Source organism: Mercenaria mercenaria, unplaced genomic scaffold (genome assembly GCF_021730395.1).
Source record: "Mercenaria mercenaria strain notata unplaced genomic scaffold, MADL_Memer_1 contig_3856, whole genome shotgun sequence".
Classification (NCBI taxonomy): domain Eukaryota; kingdom Metazoa; phylum Mollusca; class Bivalvia; order Venerida; family Veneridae; genus Mercenaria; species Mercenaria mercenaria.
Genome location: NW_026462036.1, coordinates 13,554 through 34,406, shown reverse-complemented (window position 1 = coordinate 34,406; position 20,853 = coordinate 13,554). Strand labels below are relative to the sequence as shown.

The following is a 20,853-nucleotide window of genomic DNA, read 5'->3' as shown; positions in this document are numbered from 1 at the left end:
CCTTGACCTTTGATAATAATTAAAACTTTTAAAAGAACTGGGATAAACTGAAAAATATATTGAAAAACAAAATAATCTGAAAAAAAAAAAAAACAACGTTTGTATCATAGTGAATATGGTAAAAGAATATAGAATTCTAGATGACTCACATGAAACAAACTGTTTATCATTCTTCTGAAAATTAAACACAGAGCATTGAAACGAAAGAACCTTTATTATATAAGAACTATAGATTTATCTGGCATGAAATCAACTTTGTATGAGTGAGAGCGTGAGTGAGTGTTTGTCTTTTTCACTTTTCCTACTTACACTCGGTATGACCAAATGTGCAGTTAATTCAGTAGAAGTATGCAATATAGATAAAAGGGATACAAACTATATCTATTTCTATACGGCACAAACTCATTTGCTCGTGCATGATATTTTATATATGTTGTCTTTGTTTTATGTGCTAAATATCATAGAACATCACAATTTTGATATGCTGGCTTTCACATAGTAACATAGAAAATGTATTGTATGAAGTCTAATTATATGAAACCTTATTCAATTCATTTCAAAGATTCTTAAATAATAATTGCACTAGATGTTAATGCATATATGTGAGTTAAATCTTTGTGTATCGAGAAAGTGAATAAAAGGGATAACCCTTATTGGGGGCCTAAAAAAAATCGAAAGTGGAATTTACTGAATGGACATATATAGTTTACTGATTTTGAATGAACAACTGACAATATCTCATTGACACCTCATTCAAACGGATAAAGAAGAAAATATGCACATCTCGCTTCCTATGAATTTTTGCTGAATTGCAGGCAGTGGTTGCTGAGAAGTACTCCTGACTATGATGCTATAATTTACTAATGTTGAATAATCAAAAGACAATGAATCAGTGAAAAATCATCCAACCAAAACTCATACGTTATATGCGCATCTCCTCTTGATAGTAATGCTGCCTATGAAGTATGGCTAAATTCCAACCCGTGGTTACTGAGAAATACCCCGGACTATGTACTATAATATACTGCTGTTGAATAATCAAAGGGCAATAAGTCTGCTTTAAATCAACCCATTGGAACAAGAAGATAATATGCCTATCTCCTCTTGCTGGTAAACATTCCTATGAAGTTTCACTAAATTCCAACCGAGGACTGCTGAGAAATACTCCGGACAAGAATTGTACTGTAGTATACTATTGCTGACAAATCTTAGGACAATTACTGTGTGAAAAATCATCCGGTAGGAACATGAAGAAAATATGCGTATAGTAAAGCTTCCTATGAAGTTTCGCTAAATTCCAACCAGTGGTTCCTGTGAAATATTCCGGACAAAAAAATGCGGGACGGACGGACGAAGCGGCGACTATATGCTTCTGGGATAATAATAAAAGGAACAGATAGGCACAAAGAAAACAAGAAATGACGGATAAAAATTATGTGTAGTAAGATAAGGAAAACTCAAAAGAAAACATAAAAACAGTAATAAAATACATATATCCATATTTTGAACTTAGCCTTCTTCCGCAAATTTGCAAGATTAATAAATTTCGAACACTGGTTGATACGTGATAAATATCCGGCCAAACTGAAGTAAAGGTGCGTAAAGCAGTGCTTGTGATCTACGTATAAGTAGAATTAAAGGTCCACTAATAAGCACAGGCTTGATCTTATCTTCCATACCAGTATCGGTGTTACTTAAAAAGTAATTATGCATGTTATATGCCATTTATATATTTAAATGAAATTCAAATATAATCAATATTAGATTTAACTTATACGTAAATAATTGTAAATCGTTTCAACCATTTGACTTCGAAATTGTGGATATACTCAAGTTTATTTATGTATAGAATTTTAATAAACAATATGACTTAAATACTAATGCGGGGTTTGGGGAGGTTGGAAGGAAATAAATCCCACTTGACTACGCCCACCTCATCTCCCTGCGACCAAGGTGGACACAATACCTTTTTTTATCTTTACTTAATATATGCTAATGTTAAATTCTTTTTATTTAAAATAGGATAATTAGCAATTGAGAATTTTTTTTTATTTATTTTGATCTTGACGTGGCCTTGATAATAGGTAAATCATCTCTGAAACATATTATTTCTTGCCTATGTATAAAATATGCTAGTTCAAAGTAATAAAGCGACACTGCTATCGCATTGTTCCTTTCTTTCTGAATATAAGTCAATTTTTAGATCTGACAATACTAAAATGCTAAACATCAAACTGTTGAAAACACTGACGTCCAGATCGTACGACACCAGAAAAGAACTAAGAATTTTTTATTGGATATCAGCCGGGCCCCTATTTTCAACATGGTTTGTTTCTATCTTTCGCATTTTATGTTATGTATATTGTCTTGTATATTGTTGGTGTTTCTTCTCTCTTCTCCCATCGCCCATTTGCATTCATGCGTCCCCTCGTTTTACTATGGTTGACGATATTTGACCACTATATATGTTTTGCCGGCGGCCGTCCCTGGATGGTGCCTCACTGTGTTGTTGTTTTCTGATTATGCGTGTGTGCGTGCGAGCGAGCGTCTTATGTTCGTGTGTGATTACGCTGCTGTGATTTGCGGTGTGGGGAGATTGCGTCTTTAAAACGTGGCTTTTCCTGCTTAATATTCATCCTTGCCTTATTCTACCTTAGGGCAAACCGTCTGATAGCTGTGTTGGGGTTATCTGTGCTTCCAGCAATTCTACCCTTTCGTTTTTCATATAGAATTAATTCTTCAGGTGTAACAATGGCTGAAAATTGCTTAGCTATTTCTGTGAATGGAACTGTAAAATCCTTTTAATCATTATTTTTACAAATTATTCAAGTCCAACCACATCAATACATTGACAAAGCTAGGCACAGTAAATTAATTAGTTTTTTTGACGCTCTTAACTTTCCAGTTATCAGTACATTACCGGTAAGATTTGTCAGGTTTTGTTAAAAATACACGGAGAACTCTAGTTTCTGTTACTCTAGTCAATGCAATCATTGTTCCTTCTTTAATTAGTTTCATTTTGTTGGGTTCATTCTGTATGCATGGTGCTTGATTGGAGTAGAATCTGTAAGTTCACAGTCATGAACGATTATATTAGTTCAAGTAGGTACATCTTGAAACAAATGTTGATATTCATAATTATTTTCAGTTCGTATCTATGTTGAGGTTCCAAATGAGAATGATTTTCATTCATGTGTCGTAGAATGTCGGAATTCTGAATTTACATGGACAGTGCTGTTTTCATGTTCAATATCACATTCAGTTGAATTTTCGATTTCCTCAATAACAGGTAAATTAACACTATCAGGTTGTAGGGCAGAGCTATTTCTATCAATGTATTCTTTTAACGTATTTATATAAAATATCTGGTTTTGCTTGCGGCTTTTAGGAGTATTAACAATATAGTTATATAACTTGACTTCTTTTCAACAGTTTAAGGACCAGAGTATCTAGCTATAAACGGTTATCCAGGGATAGTTAAAGTTGCCAAAGCTCTATCACCTGGTTCAAAACTTCTTTCTACGGCACATTGGTCATATCTTGTTTTCATTTTGTTTTGAGCAGATTGCAAAGTATTCTCTTCTGTAAGAAATGTATCTTTAAGTAATTTTACGGGACCACGGAGAGTGTGACAATACTCAAACTGAAATGGACTGACATCAAGTGATTCTTGTACAGAACCTCTGATCGCAAATAATAATAAGTGAATACCTTCATCCAAGTCCTTTAATGTCAAACATATCTCCTAATCATATTTTCAATGTTTGATGAAATCTTTCTAAGGCACGTTGCATTTCCGTGTGATAGGCTGCAGATTTGTATTATTTTATGCATAAGGTATGTAGTACTAAGTCTTATAGAAATATGTTAGACATACAATTAGAGCACTTGTGAGACTGTACAGATTTGAGGGACCAACAAATGTGAACAATTTAATTAAGGCATTAACAAGGGATTTGAACTTAATGTTTCTTAAAGGAATATTTTCAGGAAATCTTGTTGAAACACACATAATTGTCAAAAGATACTGGTTCTTTGATTTAGTTTTAGGCAGGGGAACAGCTTCTTTCACTATAGTTCTACTGAAAGGTTCATGAAATGCCGCTATTAGCTGACGATGTGCCTTGAGTATTTTCTTATTAAGTTTGCTTACCATTTGACATGTTAAGAACATTAAATGTTTGACAAATTTTTAATAAGGCCAATTAAAAGGATTTAAGATTTTGTGATATCTTTTATTTACATTAAAATGACCGAACATGGGCGTTTCCTGAACCTGAGTAAGAATTTCCGGACGATAAAAGATTGGTCTTCCCAATTTAGTTATCAACTTTCCAATCATAATCAGTAGAGACAAAATAGCAGACAGGAAACTGAAGATTCTTCTTCACCAACAACCCTTTGAAACAATAATGAAATTTCATGTTCATTGTGTTGCTCCTGAATAAGCTGTGATCTTGATAGCGAGTTATGGCATTGGTCATTGAAAAGAGAATGTTAGTTGAACAGACAGATTTGAAGAAACGGGGTTATCTTCCTAAGAATTAAATGTTTCAGTGACAAGAGTATCAGACAAATTCCTGTCTGAGGTAAGATCAGTCTCAATGGCTTTCTAATCTACAGGACGGACATCTGTACTTGTAAGCTAAAGGTAACGATTTTCCTGCTCAATCGGATCTTCTCAGAAAAATGTATGACATTAGCACAAATAAGGGATTGACTTATTTAGTTGGGTTTAATGTCACTCCGACACATTTGTAGGTCATATGGCGACTTTTCAGCTTTTGCTGGTGGACAAAAACCCCGTGTGCCCCTCCGGGCATTATTTCATCACGGACAGACACCTGAGTAGACCCATCGACCTTCCACAAGGCAGTTGGATAGATTTCTCACATGAAGAGTTATGTGCCCCAAGCGATGCTCGAGCCCACATCGTTGATGGGCAAGTGATTTGAACTCGTTAACCCTTAACCACTCTGCCGTGGAGGCCCGAAATTAGATATTGAGAAGCTCCGGAAATCCGTAAGATTTTAATAGCGGTAGGCTGGGCAGTATCACCGATAAGTAAAACAGAACCATCAGACATAAAATGCTCATAAACTTCCATAATAGAATCAGAATTGGTGTCCTTGTCCTCAAAAACAGTAATGTAAACCTTTTTTTTTTCGCGCCAATTAATGTTCGCGTTTGGCCGATCTCGGACTGATTCGCGGATATTAATTTTCGCGGTTTATAAAGAATTAAAAATAATGTTTGCGATTTTGTCTGTGAATTCTCAGTTTAAAGGGAGTGTAAAAGTCATTTTGCTTCTTGCTATGCAGAAAAGGTTACTCAAAGAAAGGTAAACGTTAATATTGATCTTCAATCAACACCACGCGAAGTGGGTAATAAGCGCATTTAATGTCGTTAAGAACGGGTACAACATTTCTTTGCCATTGGCTATTTACGAATTATCGTGGTCTCAAAGGTATGCACAGATATTAAATTATAATGAGTTATAATTATCCATATTAAGTTTGACATGCATATTTACACTATGTAGTTATTAGGTACGCAGGTACGACAATAATAGTCGCTCGCTACATAAGATACTGGTGCGCACATTTGTATTTACGGCCATAGTAAAACCGGACGCGACAATTTTAAGTTTGTTGTAAGGAAAATCTTACTCGCGTACATGTATACTTTACAGCAAAAATAAATTGAGGGCGAATATTAATTGGTATTCAGTATTAATATAAGTTAAAGATTATGGTTTAGATCTCAGAGTGGTAAGGCCTGTCGGCTTTGTCTCATAGCTTTCCTGCTTCCTCTTAAGGGTAAAGAATTCAGGGATTTCTTGCGATAGCTGCAAGTAGGTAGAAATCAGTTTTTATTTCAGTAAGTTAATTACCTTTAAATTTTGTTTTTTGAAAATTTCCTGTATTATAATTATTACAAGTTGTGAACCTAGAAGTATTTTGTGAAAAAGAAACTTTCTTGTTAAAAACATTTGATTTGTTGAAGGAAACTTTATGAGTTAAAGTGTAATCATCAGCTACACTAGTAGCCTCTTCTAAATTTTCAATCTGTATTTCATCTAAGAACGTATTCCTCTGTGCCAATACACATTTTAAACTCTACAGTTTACAGAATTTGCCTCATCTTACCATACCTCCTTTGATGTACACCGCCTATCAAATAATTGCTATTTAGCTCGGGTATATTCAACATTGGTCTTGTCAGAATCCTTTCTATTCTACAGTTTCAGAATCATTGCCTTTATCACTAGGGAACAAGCTCATAGCCTTTTAAGATTAATTCGTTGACAACATCATAATTTGTGCTTTATTCTACAGACAGCTGTGTGTAAATTTCAAGGGTTTCACTGACAATTTGTTAAAGAATACTCCAATTGTCCTTTGGTTACTTAAGATGTTAAGATTTCTAGCAAGTGGAAACATCTCCTTGGATGGCTCAACCAGAAACTTATAAATATTGAAATGGAAAAAACTGGAAACCCACAGGTCGCCTAACATTAACGAAGATGTTGCAGGCTGAGTTTGATTGAGCCTGTTCATGGACGGTAGATGAAATGCAAACTACATATCCACGCCCCTAGCCACGAATTGAGCAGAGATCAACATTTACACATAATATAGTTGAGAGACATCTACATGTGTATTCATACAACAGTGCACATGGACCCTTCAATGATACACAGAGTGCAATTCCATGAAAAGCGGCGTATTGTTCCCAGATAGAAATAATTGGTTCACCCTATACGGGAAAACAATGGGACATATTAATAACTGATTTTATGAGTAGTTTTTTTTTTTATGAAATAATGAAACTAAACTGAAAAGTCTCAAAACATAAATTAAAAGTATAGCAATCAATTGTCGATCCCGGATGAGCCACCAATTTCCGTTACTTCTAAGAATAACAATAGCTTGTTACTGAATATACTAAAGGTAAGAGAAAAACAAACTAGCAACTATCAACACAAACAAAGTTTCAATTAAAATCCAGTCTGTATTAGTTTCAAATTTCACATAGAATCCAAACTGAATTTATTTACATCTGAAGAATATAAATCCTCCCTTTAAAAATATTCTTTAAAAAATCTGCCAATCTTACTGTAAATCTGTCAAATGTTAAATGACCAAGCTGGTAATATTTGTTATTAAGAAACACATGAAAGTTTTTCAATTAGATATTACTTAGGTTCTGTCATGTCCTCAGACAGCTTCCAGAATAACCCAGATATTATAATAATGTAAACACCAAGTTGATCAGAATTTGAGATGGAACCTTCTGAAAAACTACAGGGTATAAATATCTTATTGACAAATATGATGTCCTTCGATTAAAGTGTTTTGCCTTTTCCAGAAAACTTTGTTTAACATTATTTTTAATTGAATATCATTTTTGAAATTTTGCAACGAGTAGTAAGTACCATTAATCAGTCCACTCATGGACAGAAAAAATGCTGGACAATAAAAAATTGCAAAGGAAGCGCATTATTAAAATTCCTTAATAGTCTGTTCGAAATTATATTTTGCAAAAGCTCATGTAGTTAACTTTGTGGAAAAAATAATTTTCATATAAAAAATATTCTACTTAGTTAGTTCGCACTGCATTAAACAGATCATTTAGGGTTTTTTTATTATAAGTCTGAAATTTTGCATCCTGTCCAAGGTAGCGCTGCCTATCCGCCCAAACATACACACACTGTATCACAACAGCAAACATTAAGACAAAAGCCTCTTATTTCCAGTCAAGAGATGAAAAACGCATATAAGGCAAAACCTGATTTACATTACTTATACACCTAGCAGAATTTGTAACTGGCACCTTAAATTTCGTAAAAGATTTCAAAATAAGTTTCATAATATAAATATAATGAACTTTGTAAAATATTTATAAATTTAGCACCTCTTAAGATTCTGATTATATAATAGGATATATTAACAGAATAACATACATTAACGTTTACATACGTTTACAAAATAATCAGCTAAAATATTATCGTGATTAGAAAACTTGCAATAATTTTAAGGTATACGTAAAGAACATATAGATATATCCAAGCAAAGTGAATGACAGTAGACATTCCCAAACTGATTGCTTAGATTAAATGTTAAAAAAAATAGTATTAATGCCGAAAGTGTAGATGCTTAAAGTTCATGCTTCAGTAGTTTTTCAGTCTGTAAATGAGCAAATGCATTTTAAACTCATTGGCAAAGACTTGGATAGCTTTATTTATTTGAATAAAAGCTAAACCAAACAATCAATAAATAAAGTGATACATAGACCTGGTTGGTAAAAAGATATGTTCATTTTGCAAGCAGAATATGCCGTGCATTAGCTGAAAATTCCTGCGTACTTTGTAAAAAGGGAGGTATTTGAAAAATTCTATATTAAAAATGTTTCAGTGCAATGACTCAGTAATGTCATAAATAATTATACGATATTGAAACATAATAACTTATGGCATGTGATTTTACTTTTTCGAAGTTTTAATATCATGATGTTCGTTCAAGTGAAATGAAGAAATCTCATTTTTGCATTATTTAGTGAGATTTTCTGTATATACAAGTTACTCCCAACACGAACATGTCGAAGAAGTGAAAAGTTTCGTCGTTTTGACATATCTATGTCAACGTTGGTTCAACATGTATGTTGAAAATCAGTCTCGGCTCATGAGTAGTTGTGCTTGCTTTAAAGTCGATTGTTACAAATATTTCACAATTAGGAACATTGACATGATAGCCTTTACAGCGTCAAACCCGCGAACCTTAATAAGAAAAACTCCCTTTATATGCTATATATTTCATTATTTCGATTTTTCATTTTAGACAGAACCATGGCTTTTAATTAAGACGTAAATTATAATGTATATATTTTCTTTTTATTAATATAAATTTTTTTTAAAAAGAAACAATTTTGACTTAAGATTGAGTCAGAAAGCTGCAAAATGTCTTTATCAGTTAAACATGGTCGCGATTCTTCAAACGTCTATTGCTAGGACAAACGAAATGTATCTCCCTCCAAAGCGCATAGGTATCCGTAGCGACCACGTCATGATTTCAAATTCATTGTTGCTGGTAACCATATAACGTTACTAATTTTTAAAATAAATTGTGTTTAAATTTTGACTATCAAAGAAGCAAAGTTGAAAACGACAGATCAGAAAGGTAAAACATACAACAAAATTTGTCTTGTTTAATTTTTTTCTATTATTTTTATTTTAATTTCCTCCATATCGTATTTTGATATCTTGTGTAAACAGGTTAGTCTGTTTAAGGTGTGCTATTATATATATATATATATATATATATATATATATATATATATATATATATATAATATATATATAACATACATTTTGTAATACTCTTTAATTTGATCATGTTCTCGTATATATTATAATATAGTATGAACATACATTTTGTAATACTCTTTAATTTGATCATGTTCACTTATCCTTCTGCGATCGACTGTCTTTGAAAGACATTTAGCTGATATTTGTCTTTACCTTCTCACACTTATATAATAATAATAAAAAGTTCAATTGTTAGGAAATAACAGCAGTTTTTTATGACGTGAGTCTATGGAAAAACCATAACTTTCATAACATTTTCGCGGATAGAATTTTGTCTACAGTGTAGATTTTGATGAAACTTATCACAGTTGTAAATAAACATATGGCCTATAATTTAAACTAAAATATATAGGTCCGTCTGCTTATTTTGAGGTATTTGACCATAATTAAAGCAAACCGGACATTTCACGCTAATTTTAAGACATTAATTTGACTTTTTTAGCATGTCATATGTTTTAATATCATATTTTGACTTAAGAAATATAGTAGCAGTGCCATTGCAATAAATGTACTCACAGGTTTCGATTAATTCATAAAATGATTTTCATTCCGTATGCCGAATCCAAGCTTTATTCTACGTTTTCCGGATAAATGACGTTACGCCATTACTTCCGGTATATCAAACGTGCAGAACTACCTTAAATGCCTGTCAAGAATATCTCTATTTACACGCAGAAAACTTCTGAAGCAGGCAGAAACTGATACTGTACTATTAAAAAAGGGGAGATAATAATAGTTGCTAAAACTCATTTTTGCACGACATATAATTTAAGGAATAAAATTTGGATACTCGAATTACGTGTAATAATAGTTTAAAAATCAATTCAATATAATGCAAATAAAATAATACTCACTAGTTATTTATGAAAATGGTGATATTAAATGGAAGACATAAACTGGATTTAAAGTTAAAAGATATAATTAAATTAACAAAAACAGTTTTATTTCAGGAAAAAATTGAATTAAAATACAGAAAAAATATAGACAAGGCATTCAGTGCGTTAGACTTACACACAAATTGGTAACATTAGATTTATTTACAATTTTTACCATTTGCGTTCTCAACTTTTAGGTAAGCAAAAAAACAAATAGAGAAAGAAATTCCAAAGAGCAGAATACGGAAAATCATTCCAGATTTTAAGTCCGTTAGGACCTAACATAAAAGAAGAAATCTGATTTCTATCAGAGTTAAACGCTATTAAGCTCAAGTTTCAAGATTTTATGAAGTACAGCTCTTTCTCTTCTCTAAAGCAGTATCTGTAGGTCATGTACTTTTATAGAGGGAAGCTATTAAACTTCCCACCAAAGTATTTATGGATGTGTTTATTCACTTTCAGCATACGTAGTTCTTCAGTGTTAGTTTGTTGTCTGTGAAGTGTTATTCGCCTGCACAATTCATTTAATTTAGATTTTTGTTTAATAATGTAAAATTTTGGCAATTCGCGCAGAAAATAGAATAAATAACATTTTGTGAAATACAATTCATACTCTGTTTAACACTAAGCGCGGCCATTGAAAATCGAACTAGATTTCGACAAAATGCGTCTCAATATTTTAGGTTGCATGTACTACTATTTCTTATTCTCTTCTGTTGTAAAACAGTTTTATTTTTATTTTTGGGTTGTTCTGTAGCATTGCTTTACATGCGTGTATTGCTGGTGACATATTCACATTACGTGGATAAAAAGTTAAAAAGTTGTTACGAACATTATAATCCGATATTTGTTTTTCGCGATCCGTAGCAACAATACGTCCTTTTGATTTCGCCATTGATACACCGTGCTTAATAATTTCTTAAAGGTAGTTGTAATTTTAGTTCTGAAAGTCGTCATTCCTGTAAATGTGTGTCCTTCACTGTAGTAACTATTCCTGAAGCTAAGTTAAACGGTTTGTTAACCTTAGTGTGTTTTGGGTGACAGGAATTAAAGTTCAAGTAGTTATGTGTGTCAGCAGATTTACAGTACAAGTCCGTCGTTATATTATTCCCAGATACTTTAATAACAATATCTTAAAACGGCATAATAGCATCATCTCCACTGCATGTGAACTATATACTTGGATGTGAATTGTTCAATTCTTGATGTAATCGTAATGTGTTGATTTTCCTGTTAAGAATTAGGAAACAATCACCTTGAAATCGCTTCCATTTAAGGCGTAAGGAACTGGAAAATTCAGAACTGTATCTTTGTCTCATATTGTTGTAAAGTGTTTCTTCTAAGTGTCCAAGAACTAATGTTGCGTAAGTTGGAGTGAGCTAAGTACCCATTGCTGTGCCTTTTTGCTGGATGTAGAATTTACCATCAAAAGAGCAAAAACATTGTTCTAAACTATAATCCGAGATGATTTAATAATGAATTTTATTTCAAAACGTGTCTCTATTTGTCCGGTCAAAAAACGGACTGCTTCCAATCGAAAGCCATTTGAGATACTTGTATTTAAGCTAATGACATCAAATGTTAGAAGTGCTGAATTTTCTTTTACCTGTTCCGGTAAATAATTTAGAAAAACTAAGCCATCTCTGATGAAACTGGGGACCTCTTTACACTCTGGTTTAAATATAATATCGAGTCTATGTGAAACACTATTAGGTCCACCTACAATTGGTCTGAAAGGAACGTCAGCTGGGTTTAGACCTTTATATATTCGGACATTTGTTTATTCAGTTCATCTGCTATTATCGTGCTTTTATGAATCTCTTGTAACCCATAGAAATAACTAATAGTGTATTCAAAATTTAATAGATATATATGCTGATTATTAAAGTCTGTTTTCCCGCCAAAATTGGTTTAGGTGAATACTATCATTCTTTAGGGTGTCGTTGTCTTTGTATATCATTTATTCGCTGTTCAATCACGTAACATGTGATGGTCAAGTTCCATGAATATTGAAATCTAGTTCGAAATAAATTTGAAAACCAGCGTTTCATTTATGTAGACTTTATATATATTTAATATTTGGTCACGACCCGTAATTCCTTCATATACTAAAGTTTATAGTATACACTTGTATAGTATTTTACAAATTAGTGCCATAACACGGATATACTCTTATTCATTGTTTGCCAGAAAACATGTTAAACGTGTTTTTGAAATATATTTTTCAGCCTTGAGGAAGCACAGTTTGCATGCCGAAATATTTTTTGCCGATTTCACGTTAAGATAATTGTGTTGTTCAACGTTTTAAAGCATAAATAATGATATTGCAAAATGTGTATTCGACAAAAAGGCATATAACATTCATACCATTTTTTAAAGTAACACATTTAGACGGTTACGGCTATAAAATTGCTTTCAAGATCCCAGTTTGGTCTTTATTTTGATAAGATTGAAAGAAAAAAACGTATAAATATGTAAGTTCAATTCTCAATTAACTTAAGATGAACGCTATTCTGTGCGCAGGGATGTTAAAAGACGGACGACCCAGGTAAACCATTTTCTTTCATTACTTGTCGCACACAGTTTCAATTTTTGTTCTTTGTTCATATATTTTTGTATCTGCGCAATAAATGATATTTATCTCGTATCTGTCAATATGCAAGTGAATAAGATTTTATGTGATGAATTCGCATCAATAAACGTTCCACTTGAAGCGATTTGTTTGCTATGTTTCTTCCAGATAGAAACACGATGCCTATATAACTATGTTACTACTGTAACACAGCGGCTGACGTATATAGGCAATTTATTCAACACCCGTATTACATATATTATCTGTGGATGAAAATGATCAGTAACAGATATCATTACTTTGATAAATTAACTCCGAAACATATTGTATTTTTAAAGTAGCAGAAACCAATCTTTCAACTCGGTAAATGATTTATCCATGTGTGCAATAAATCTGCAAACAAACAAAATGCAGCTAGTATAGTTAAAGGCAATTGTATTCACGCATTGGGATGCTAGTCAATAGTCAAAAATATTGCCCGAGATCCGGCAGAACTTGGAAAATAGTTCTGACTATTGACCGACAAACCATTTAAAAGGCGTTTTATAAATTCACTTCAAAAATAGATTTGCATGTGGTTTCTAAAAGCTTAAATTTAACTCAGGAAACTTTAATGGTGAAAGATTGACCGATCGTGTCCAGCAATTTATATAAGCAATTCAGTGATTACTTTGATTATTATATGTTTATGTTTAATATCATTTGTTGACCTTCTTATGAAATTTAAATTTGCAGTAACGGAGCGTTACGAAGTGAAAGCAATAACTGTGTTCAATACAAATCAATAAGTGATAAATAACCTATCATAGTTGACCAACTGTAAAACGTTCGGTAACCATAAGCATCTCCCATATTAACTAACTAAATTATCTACTTAATAGGGTCACTGGTTGGTACTGTGTTATCTGGCAGCATACACCAATACATGAGTAGAAACAAAATGAAAATCTCTGGTTGCTCATTGGATGTTTAGACTAGGTAAAGTTTAAGATACCTTTTTGCTAAACTAGATCAATAGAGAGACATTTGGATCAAAGGGTCATGAGTTTGAGTTGGAGTCTCACAACGAAACCAATGTTTTCTGTGAAAACTTGATAGAAAACAGTGTGCTTAAAATTATTAGACCACCAACTTTGATTCATGCTGATAGTTGGTGGTTACTTGCGGAGAACAGATTAGTACTGGTACAGAACACTGGAACACATGTTAGGCTCGCTGAAATACTGAAACATACAAACAAACAAACGGACAGCTTTTGCATATGCCTGTTCTTTTTTCAAGAAATTTTGCGTAGCTTATGCCATGTCTTTTAAACCAACTCTACAATCTGATGTCATGTAATAGTTTAGGAATGATTACCTTCAGACCTCGGGTAAATAATAATTAAGAAATAATATATCTCATCGGTGATTTGTCGCTGAATAAATCACTGATTGGAGTTCAGATGCGAAGGAATTATATCACGAGGGCGCAGCCCGAGTGATATAGTACTACGCATCTGAACGACAAACAATGATTTATTCAAGAGCAAATCACTAAATGAGATATATTATTTCGATTCTAACACGTTACCAAGGACTTTAAAGTACATCCTTGTTGGCATTCATTAAATACTTGCCCATTTTCAATCGGTTTCTTTTCCAGCGCGCCGCTACGCCGTTTCACGCTATGACGTAATAATTGTGACGTCAGAACAGTGAATTGTTGTTTAATAATTCACTGTTTCCAGCCTTCTTTGTTTAATAGGAAAATGAATCGGATCGTGTTAGAATGGCTATTAAGCAACAAGCTCGAAGTAAATAATACACGTATAGCCATTACATGAAGTAACAAATAAATGTTCAATTTTTTGCCTAAAAATATACTGTTCAGATAGCAGTTACTTTGGACTGGCGATATGTTTGGTCAGTATACGCATATTCTACATTTAAAAAGGCATATAAAATACAAAATGCAATATCTGCTGTTCCCTACGAACATTATTGATACATTAGCACCAATTGCTTTGGCCACATTTTAACGAATTACAAGCTTCATATAACTATTTAAACCATTTAATAAACTAACAAAACAAAACAAAAACAAAACTGCTCTTCTTCGCAACATTTTTTCTTAAGGTTTGGATGTCTCTAATTCGTTGAATATTGCATTTTGTCAGTGAAAAATGGACAGTATTCATAGCAATAATTGTTTTAAGACAGACTGTAATGCAATAGACCTAAATTGAAATGAATTTTTGAAGTTTTCGTTTCTGGATTATTTCAACAAATTCACACTTTTATCTCGCAGTTAATTTTAGTAGGGACATAGAGAATTTTCTTAATTAATTCCATTTTTTTAGAGAAACAAATATCTTTAACATAGTTTGCACCTTTTGATTGTTGCATCAAAATACATATATGCGGATCCCGGCAATTATGTCGGTGAACTGCTTCGTCCGCCACGAACTGACTTGCTCAAACACAGTTAACGAGTGTGTGATACCTCAGTAGCACATTGCCATTAGAGCTTTAACAGACTTTTCAGCACATGGTGCACTTTTATAATTATTGAATTTCCGTCGTCCATCCGTCCGTCGTCTGTCGTCCACCATCATTTTTAAAGAAAGTCTCCTCCTAAATCCTAACCTAAGTTCGACCAAATTTCAAAGGAATATTTCTTAGGTAGTTCCCTTTAAGGTTTCTTCAAATCTAGACAATCAGTACAGAATTCTGATTGTCATGAATTCTGATTGTCATGGCAACTAAAGGGAAGAAATCTTCTGCACAGGAACTGGTGGCCCAATTTTGAAATAAATTGACCTCACTTTTTCTTTGGTTGCCTTCAACAAAAGTCTTCAAACAATTCAGTTTCTTTAAGTAATACAGCCATCAGAGGGTGGGGCTCATTTTCTCTGTATGACTCTATGAAAAAGCTTTGAAAATCTTTTCTTCTGGTACCACTTGTTCGATTTCAAATAATTTCTCAAAGATGTACCTAGGGTAACCCTCTACCAAATTTTCCTGTAATATTTCTGTTACGTTAAAAAACATGGCCACCTGGGGGCGGGGCTAGTTTTTCCTGTTTGACTTTATGGAAAACTATGAGCGATTTAAAAATAATTTGAAAGCATGGTTTCATGGATGACCCGCTGCAAATTTCTTTCAAATCGTTCTGTTTCGTTGAAACAATGAGCGCCATGGGCGGGGCTTGTTTTCCCTATATGACTATGTGACAAATTAAAAAATTCTCGTCAGATACCGCTATCCCAATTTTAAGATAATGTCACAACATTGCCTATTGTTCCAACATTTTTCATCCCAGCTGTACTTTTCATTTGCGCGATCTAGGGTCATCGTTGCCTTCTTGTCATTGATTTGACCTCTTAATGACCAAGTGTTTGTTCAAAGATAACCCAGTTACAAATTCAATGTAGATTCTATAAAATTATGACCAGGTTTATTATATATTTATATATATGCTGCCTCTAGAGTGTTAACATAATCTTTATATAATCTCACCGTGTGATCCAGTTTTAAACCAATATCAGTTTCAAACTCGTGCTACGATTTACATATTAGAAAAAATGGAAACTCCACATATCGACAAATACAACAGACAAAGACAAAGATAAAAGTATTACAGGTTCATTTTGTTTGGGCCTGTTCGTGTTTGGTATTAGATATACATGCTACCGTCCACGCCCTCTTGACCCGGGTTGAGCAGAACTAAACATTTTAGTCAATTTTTGGCGATACCTTATAGACCAACTTCAAATTATGGCCTTTAGATTGTTAACGATGTTTTCTTCATTGGACCTAGTAATATAGTTTCTGACATTCAGAATTTTCTGACGATCTCAAACCTTGGCTACTAGGAACATACTCTGTAAGCGGTTTTGTTAAATACATAGGTGCTCTGCCAATATGACAACTATTGTAAAGAACAGCTGTCTCGATAAGTTTTGACAGAAATGATAATTTACTCACAGGATGATAGTTAGAAAGCTCTAGTTCAAGACCTGTTTTTTAGCAAAAGTCTAACAACAGCTTGATTGTATATCACAAGAAACACCTTGTTGCAATGAGAGATTCGCCAATTTAGTGATACTAGGAAGAAGTTCGTCTACATGTTATTTCAGAAAACGTAAAGACGTAGTATTAAATTCACTGATGAGTTTTTTCACTTCATCTCGTGCCAGTTCAGTAAATTTGTCTAAATTTTGTACATTCCTTTCTTGGGGCTCAAATTTTGGTATCCACTAAGGGACTGACGTTTTGTTTAGATTTTTGCCATGACAAAGTCAGCAAATTTTTCGGCTAATGAATTATAAGACTCTCCTTGAGGCATTTGGTTTTCAGTTTTGGTACCAGTTATTTCAGATACTAATCCATACAGAGTCTTGGAATCATTTTTTAGCGTTCTCTATTTTTTCACTGAGTGTGTTTCTCTTTTGACGTTTGATTTCAAAATTGTATTCGTTTCATAATGCTTTATACGACTCAAACGATCTGTTTTGACCGTAACGCCTCTATGTACGCTCAAACTTTCTAACTTGTTTTTTAGATGTTGCAAATTTTTATTGAACCATGGTTTGGGTGCTCTTTGAAATATAGTTTTCTCTCTTAGAGGAGCGTGCTTATTCAGGACATCCTCTATTTCCGATTCAAATTCATTCATAAATTTGTTGATATTTTGTGAATCAACGTTAATTGCAACTGGAGAATTCTGATTCGTTCAAATTGTTGAAGTTTCTAAATGATATGCTCCGTCTAGTAATAGTCTTTTTTTTTTAACATCTAGGAGAACCTTAACAACACAGTGATCAGATAAAAATGGTCCAGGCTCACATTTCTCTACATGAACACCATTAAGTGACTCAGTTATGACTAGATCTAAGCCATATCCTCCTGTATGAGTTATATTCCAGGCCAATGGCTACTAGGGAGTCCTTCAAGTTAGTAATAGCACTGTTGCCACTGTTAATAGGCAATTTGAAATAACCCATTATAAGTAAACTTTCATAATGTTTTTCTAATGTGGTAAGATGTTTCCGATGAAGTCAAATAATTCAACAACGAACTGTCGATAAAGCCAGGGGTCTATACACACCCACTACGTGTATGGCCAAATCTTTAAAAATGTTTTTCCAAATACGCTATTTAAAGCTTCGAACATTACCGTGAGTTACCCTTCGCATGTTGATCGTGTCTCTACAAGTGATCGCAACATCAACACTATTTTTTTTCTGTTACTAACACTTAATTTATATCCATTCTGGTTCAAATTACAAACTGATGTTTTTTCTAGTCTGCGTACAAAGTTTCAGTCAGAAGAACGAAATCTATTTTCTCATCCCTGAGTTATTGGCCCAAAATTCATCTCTGTTCACAAAAGATCTACAGTTCAAAGTAATACAGGATACATGTTTGCTTATATTTTTTGTACTGATTGCATTTCTTAGGGTTTATCAACTTTTTAAAGTTCACAACATTTTGTTTATGACTTACTTTACTTTTACCATTTCGCTTACTTTTGTGCGTTTTTCCATTCTACAGGCTATATTGTGTAAGTTTATAATCCTACATGCAGTAGGGTCTAGTTTCCCTAATCCTCTATTGTTCGATACCGTATATCCAAAAATCAATAAGTGATCTCTAGTGTATATATACTTTATAGGTGAACGGTGTGCAGAAAATTATCAAAAATTTCACCGAATGCAAGACACTCAATCACTGAAGATACAGCAACATAGGAGCACAGAAACACGCAAAGTACATTCATATCCATTACATCCATTTTCAGCACAATCTCCACACAAATTAGTATTAGTGAGCTATTATGATAAGATTCAAGAGCAAAGAAAAAGCGTCTGCCTCATACGGCGACAGTGTATATACTAACATTAACAACATTTTTGTACTAGAAGGACCTTCAATATAGATAAATGTACGATTTAAGAAGGCACCTTTTGTGCAGTATGAGGAAATGAGATGCCGAATGTAATAAACAGGGTGAGAGGACGTTCAACCAGATCCAGTCACAAATCTGGAGTTTTTTAATAATTATATTTCTCCTGATTAATTGACTGGTATCTTATTTAAGCAACACCTAAAATGCATTACAATATAAAAAGTGGAAAACCACAGGTCGTCAAATACGAAAATGTTGCAGACTCGGTTTGACTGAGCCTGTTCATGGATGGTAGTGGAAATCCAAAACTTTGTACTTCGGTAAAGCCTAACATTCTTTATGAATACGTGGTATGTTTATTTTTACTCTGTTCATTTTGAAAACATGAAAAACAACTTACCTTATCATATTGCTGACGCTGAATTTGTTCTTCTCCACTAAAAATGTGTAACATCTTAAAACTTCCAGGACATGCGACTGAGATAATTGTAAAGGGAATCAGGAAGTCTGAAATTAGCATTATGATGGTAAAATGTCAATAAACTAAGACAACTGCATTCACTCAAAACAAGTCTTATATGCATATCGATTGTAACAATTATTAGAATTTATGTAAAATAACAGGTTCTGATTTCGCCGCTTATCTTTAAATACTTTCTTTTTAAATGATGAGTTTGCAATGTTATTTGATTTTCCTTGGATCAATGTAAATTCTTATTAGAATAAACCGTGTTCAACCGGTCGCTTCTTAAACATTAGAGTTTTATTGGAAGACACTCATGTATTAAATTTTAAATAAGGCTCCGCCACGACGAATTTGCATATTGAAATATTAGCTCATACAGTCTTCCGCAGTTGTGATCCTAAAGCAATAATGCTTATTTAATCTTGTATACAGCTATTTAATAACTATTTTCAGCATCTGTCAACTCCAGAATATGTGTGATGTAACCATTAGTAACGTCTTACACAGATCCGTCCAAAGTTATGACAACTATATGGCCTATTGGTGATGGAATTTGTACATTTCGACAACATTTAAAACAGCAATAGCTTTACATTTGCGAAAAATATCCGTATTCACTATATAGAGTATATACGATGCATATATAATATTTCTCTATAATACAAATATCTACTCCCATTGACATTCATAACCAAAAATGAACACTTTTTCTCAAACTTCTAAATTAAAACGATTTTCGACAATCTTTTGGATTAGGTTATCGTCATTTTGTGTGTTAATGGTACGTTGTAGTTTGTCAGCCGGAACACATCGGCTTGGATGGTTCCAAAACTCCCGCATCCATGATTTTGGGCATAGTTTATTCAATATTTGGATAGGGTGTCAATTTTTATGTACTGTCTTTTTTACTTTTTGTTGGTATTCAGACTAAATTACCTCCACTGCTCTCCCCTAATTTGAGTTTATGTAGTCATGTCCATTGTTTTCTCGTATATGACTAGTCCATTATTTTAACTGAGGAATGTCCACCGCTTTTCATGGAATTGCACTCTAGTGTACCATTGTTTCATGTACATGTGTACATATATATCGAATTCTCCAATCGTATTTCAATATTTGTTACATGTGCAAATGTTGACCTCTACTTATCCCGTGGGTAGAGATCGTGCAGGGTAGCTACATTGTCAATCAAACGGAGCATGCAACATTTTCATTTTTCTACTTTTTAAAGAATGTCATGAGTTCTCCAGTGATACTCTGCTAAGAGACATAAAGAAAAGTACATGCACCTACTTACGATCTTCTCGCTTGTTTACAGAACAACACTACCCATCGATCGCAAATATTTAGCACTTATTTAAAGGCAAATAGCTTTGAAACTTATATATGTGCCCCCTCTGCCCTCCCTCCTAAATATATATATATATATATTTGTGTGTGTGGGGGGGGGGGGGGGGGGGGCGGCACGTAGAATTAATCATGTCCGTCCGTCCGTCCATACGTCCGTCCATTCGTTTGTCTGAATTTGTGTCGTTCATATCTCAAAAGGTATTTTACCCAAAGTCTTCAGCATGTGAAGTTGTGCATCTGGGATTTTGTTTCGGATTTTTATCATTCAGGCCAGAGTTATGGCCCTTGATTGTCAAATATATGCATGAATGGGATGCAAGTTTGTGTCTCA

At 33.4% G+C, this 20,853-nt stretch overlaps 1 protein-coding gene across 1 annotated transcript in view; it reads right to left on the bottom strand.

The window, feature by feature from the left end:
* Positions 1-19,685, bottom strand: part of LOC123548273 (carbohydrate sulfotransferase 15-like) — a gene marked incomplete at its 3' end in the record, with an annotated part of 43,471 nt that extends 23,786 nt beyond the window's left edge. Inside the window, exon 1 of the mRNA XM_053534618.1 lies at positions 19,107-19,685. Coding sequence (XP_053390593.1) covers positions 19,107-19,226 — 120 coding nt within the window. The remainder of the gene's footprint in view (positions 1-19,106) is intronic.
* Positions 19,686-20,853: the final 1,168 nt, after the last annotated feature.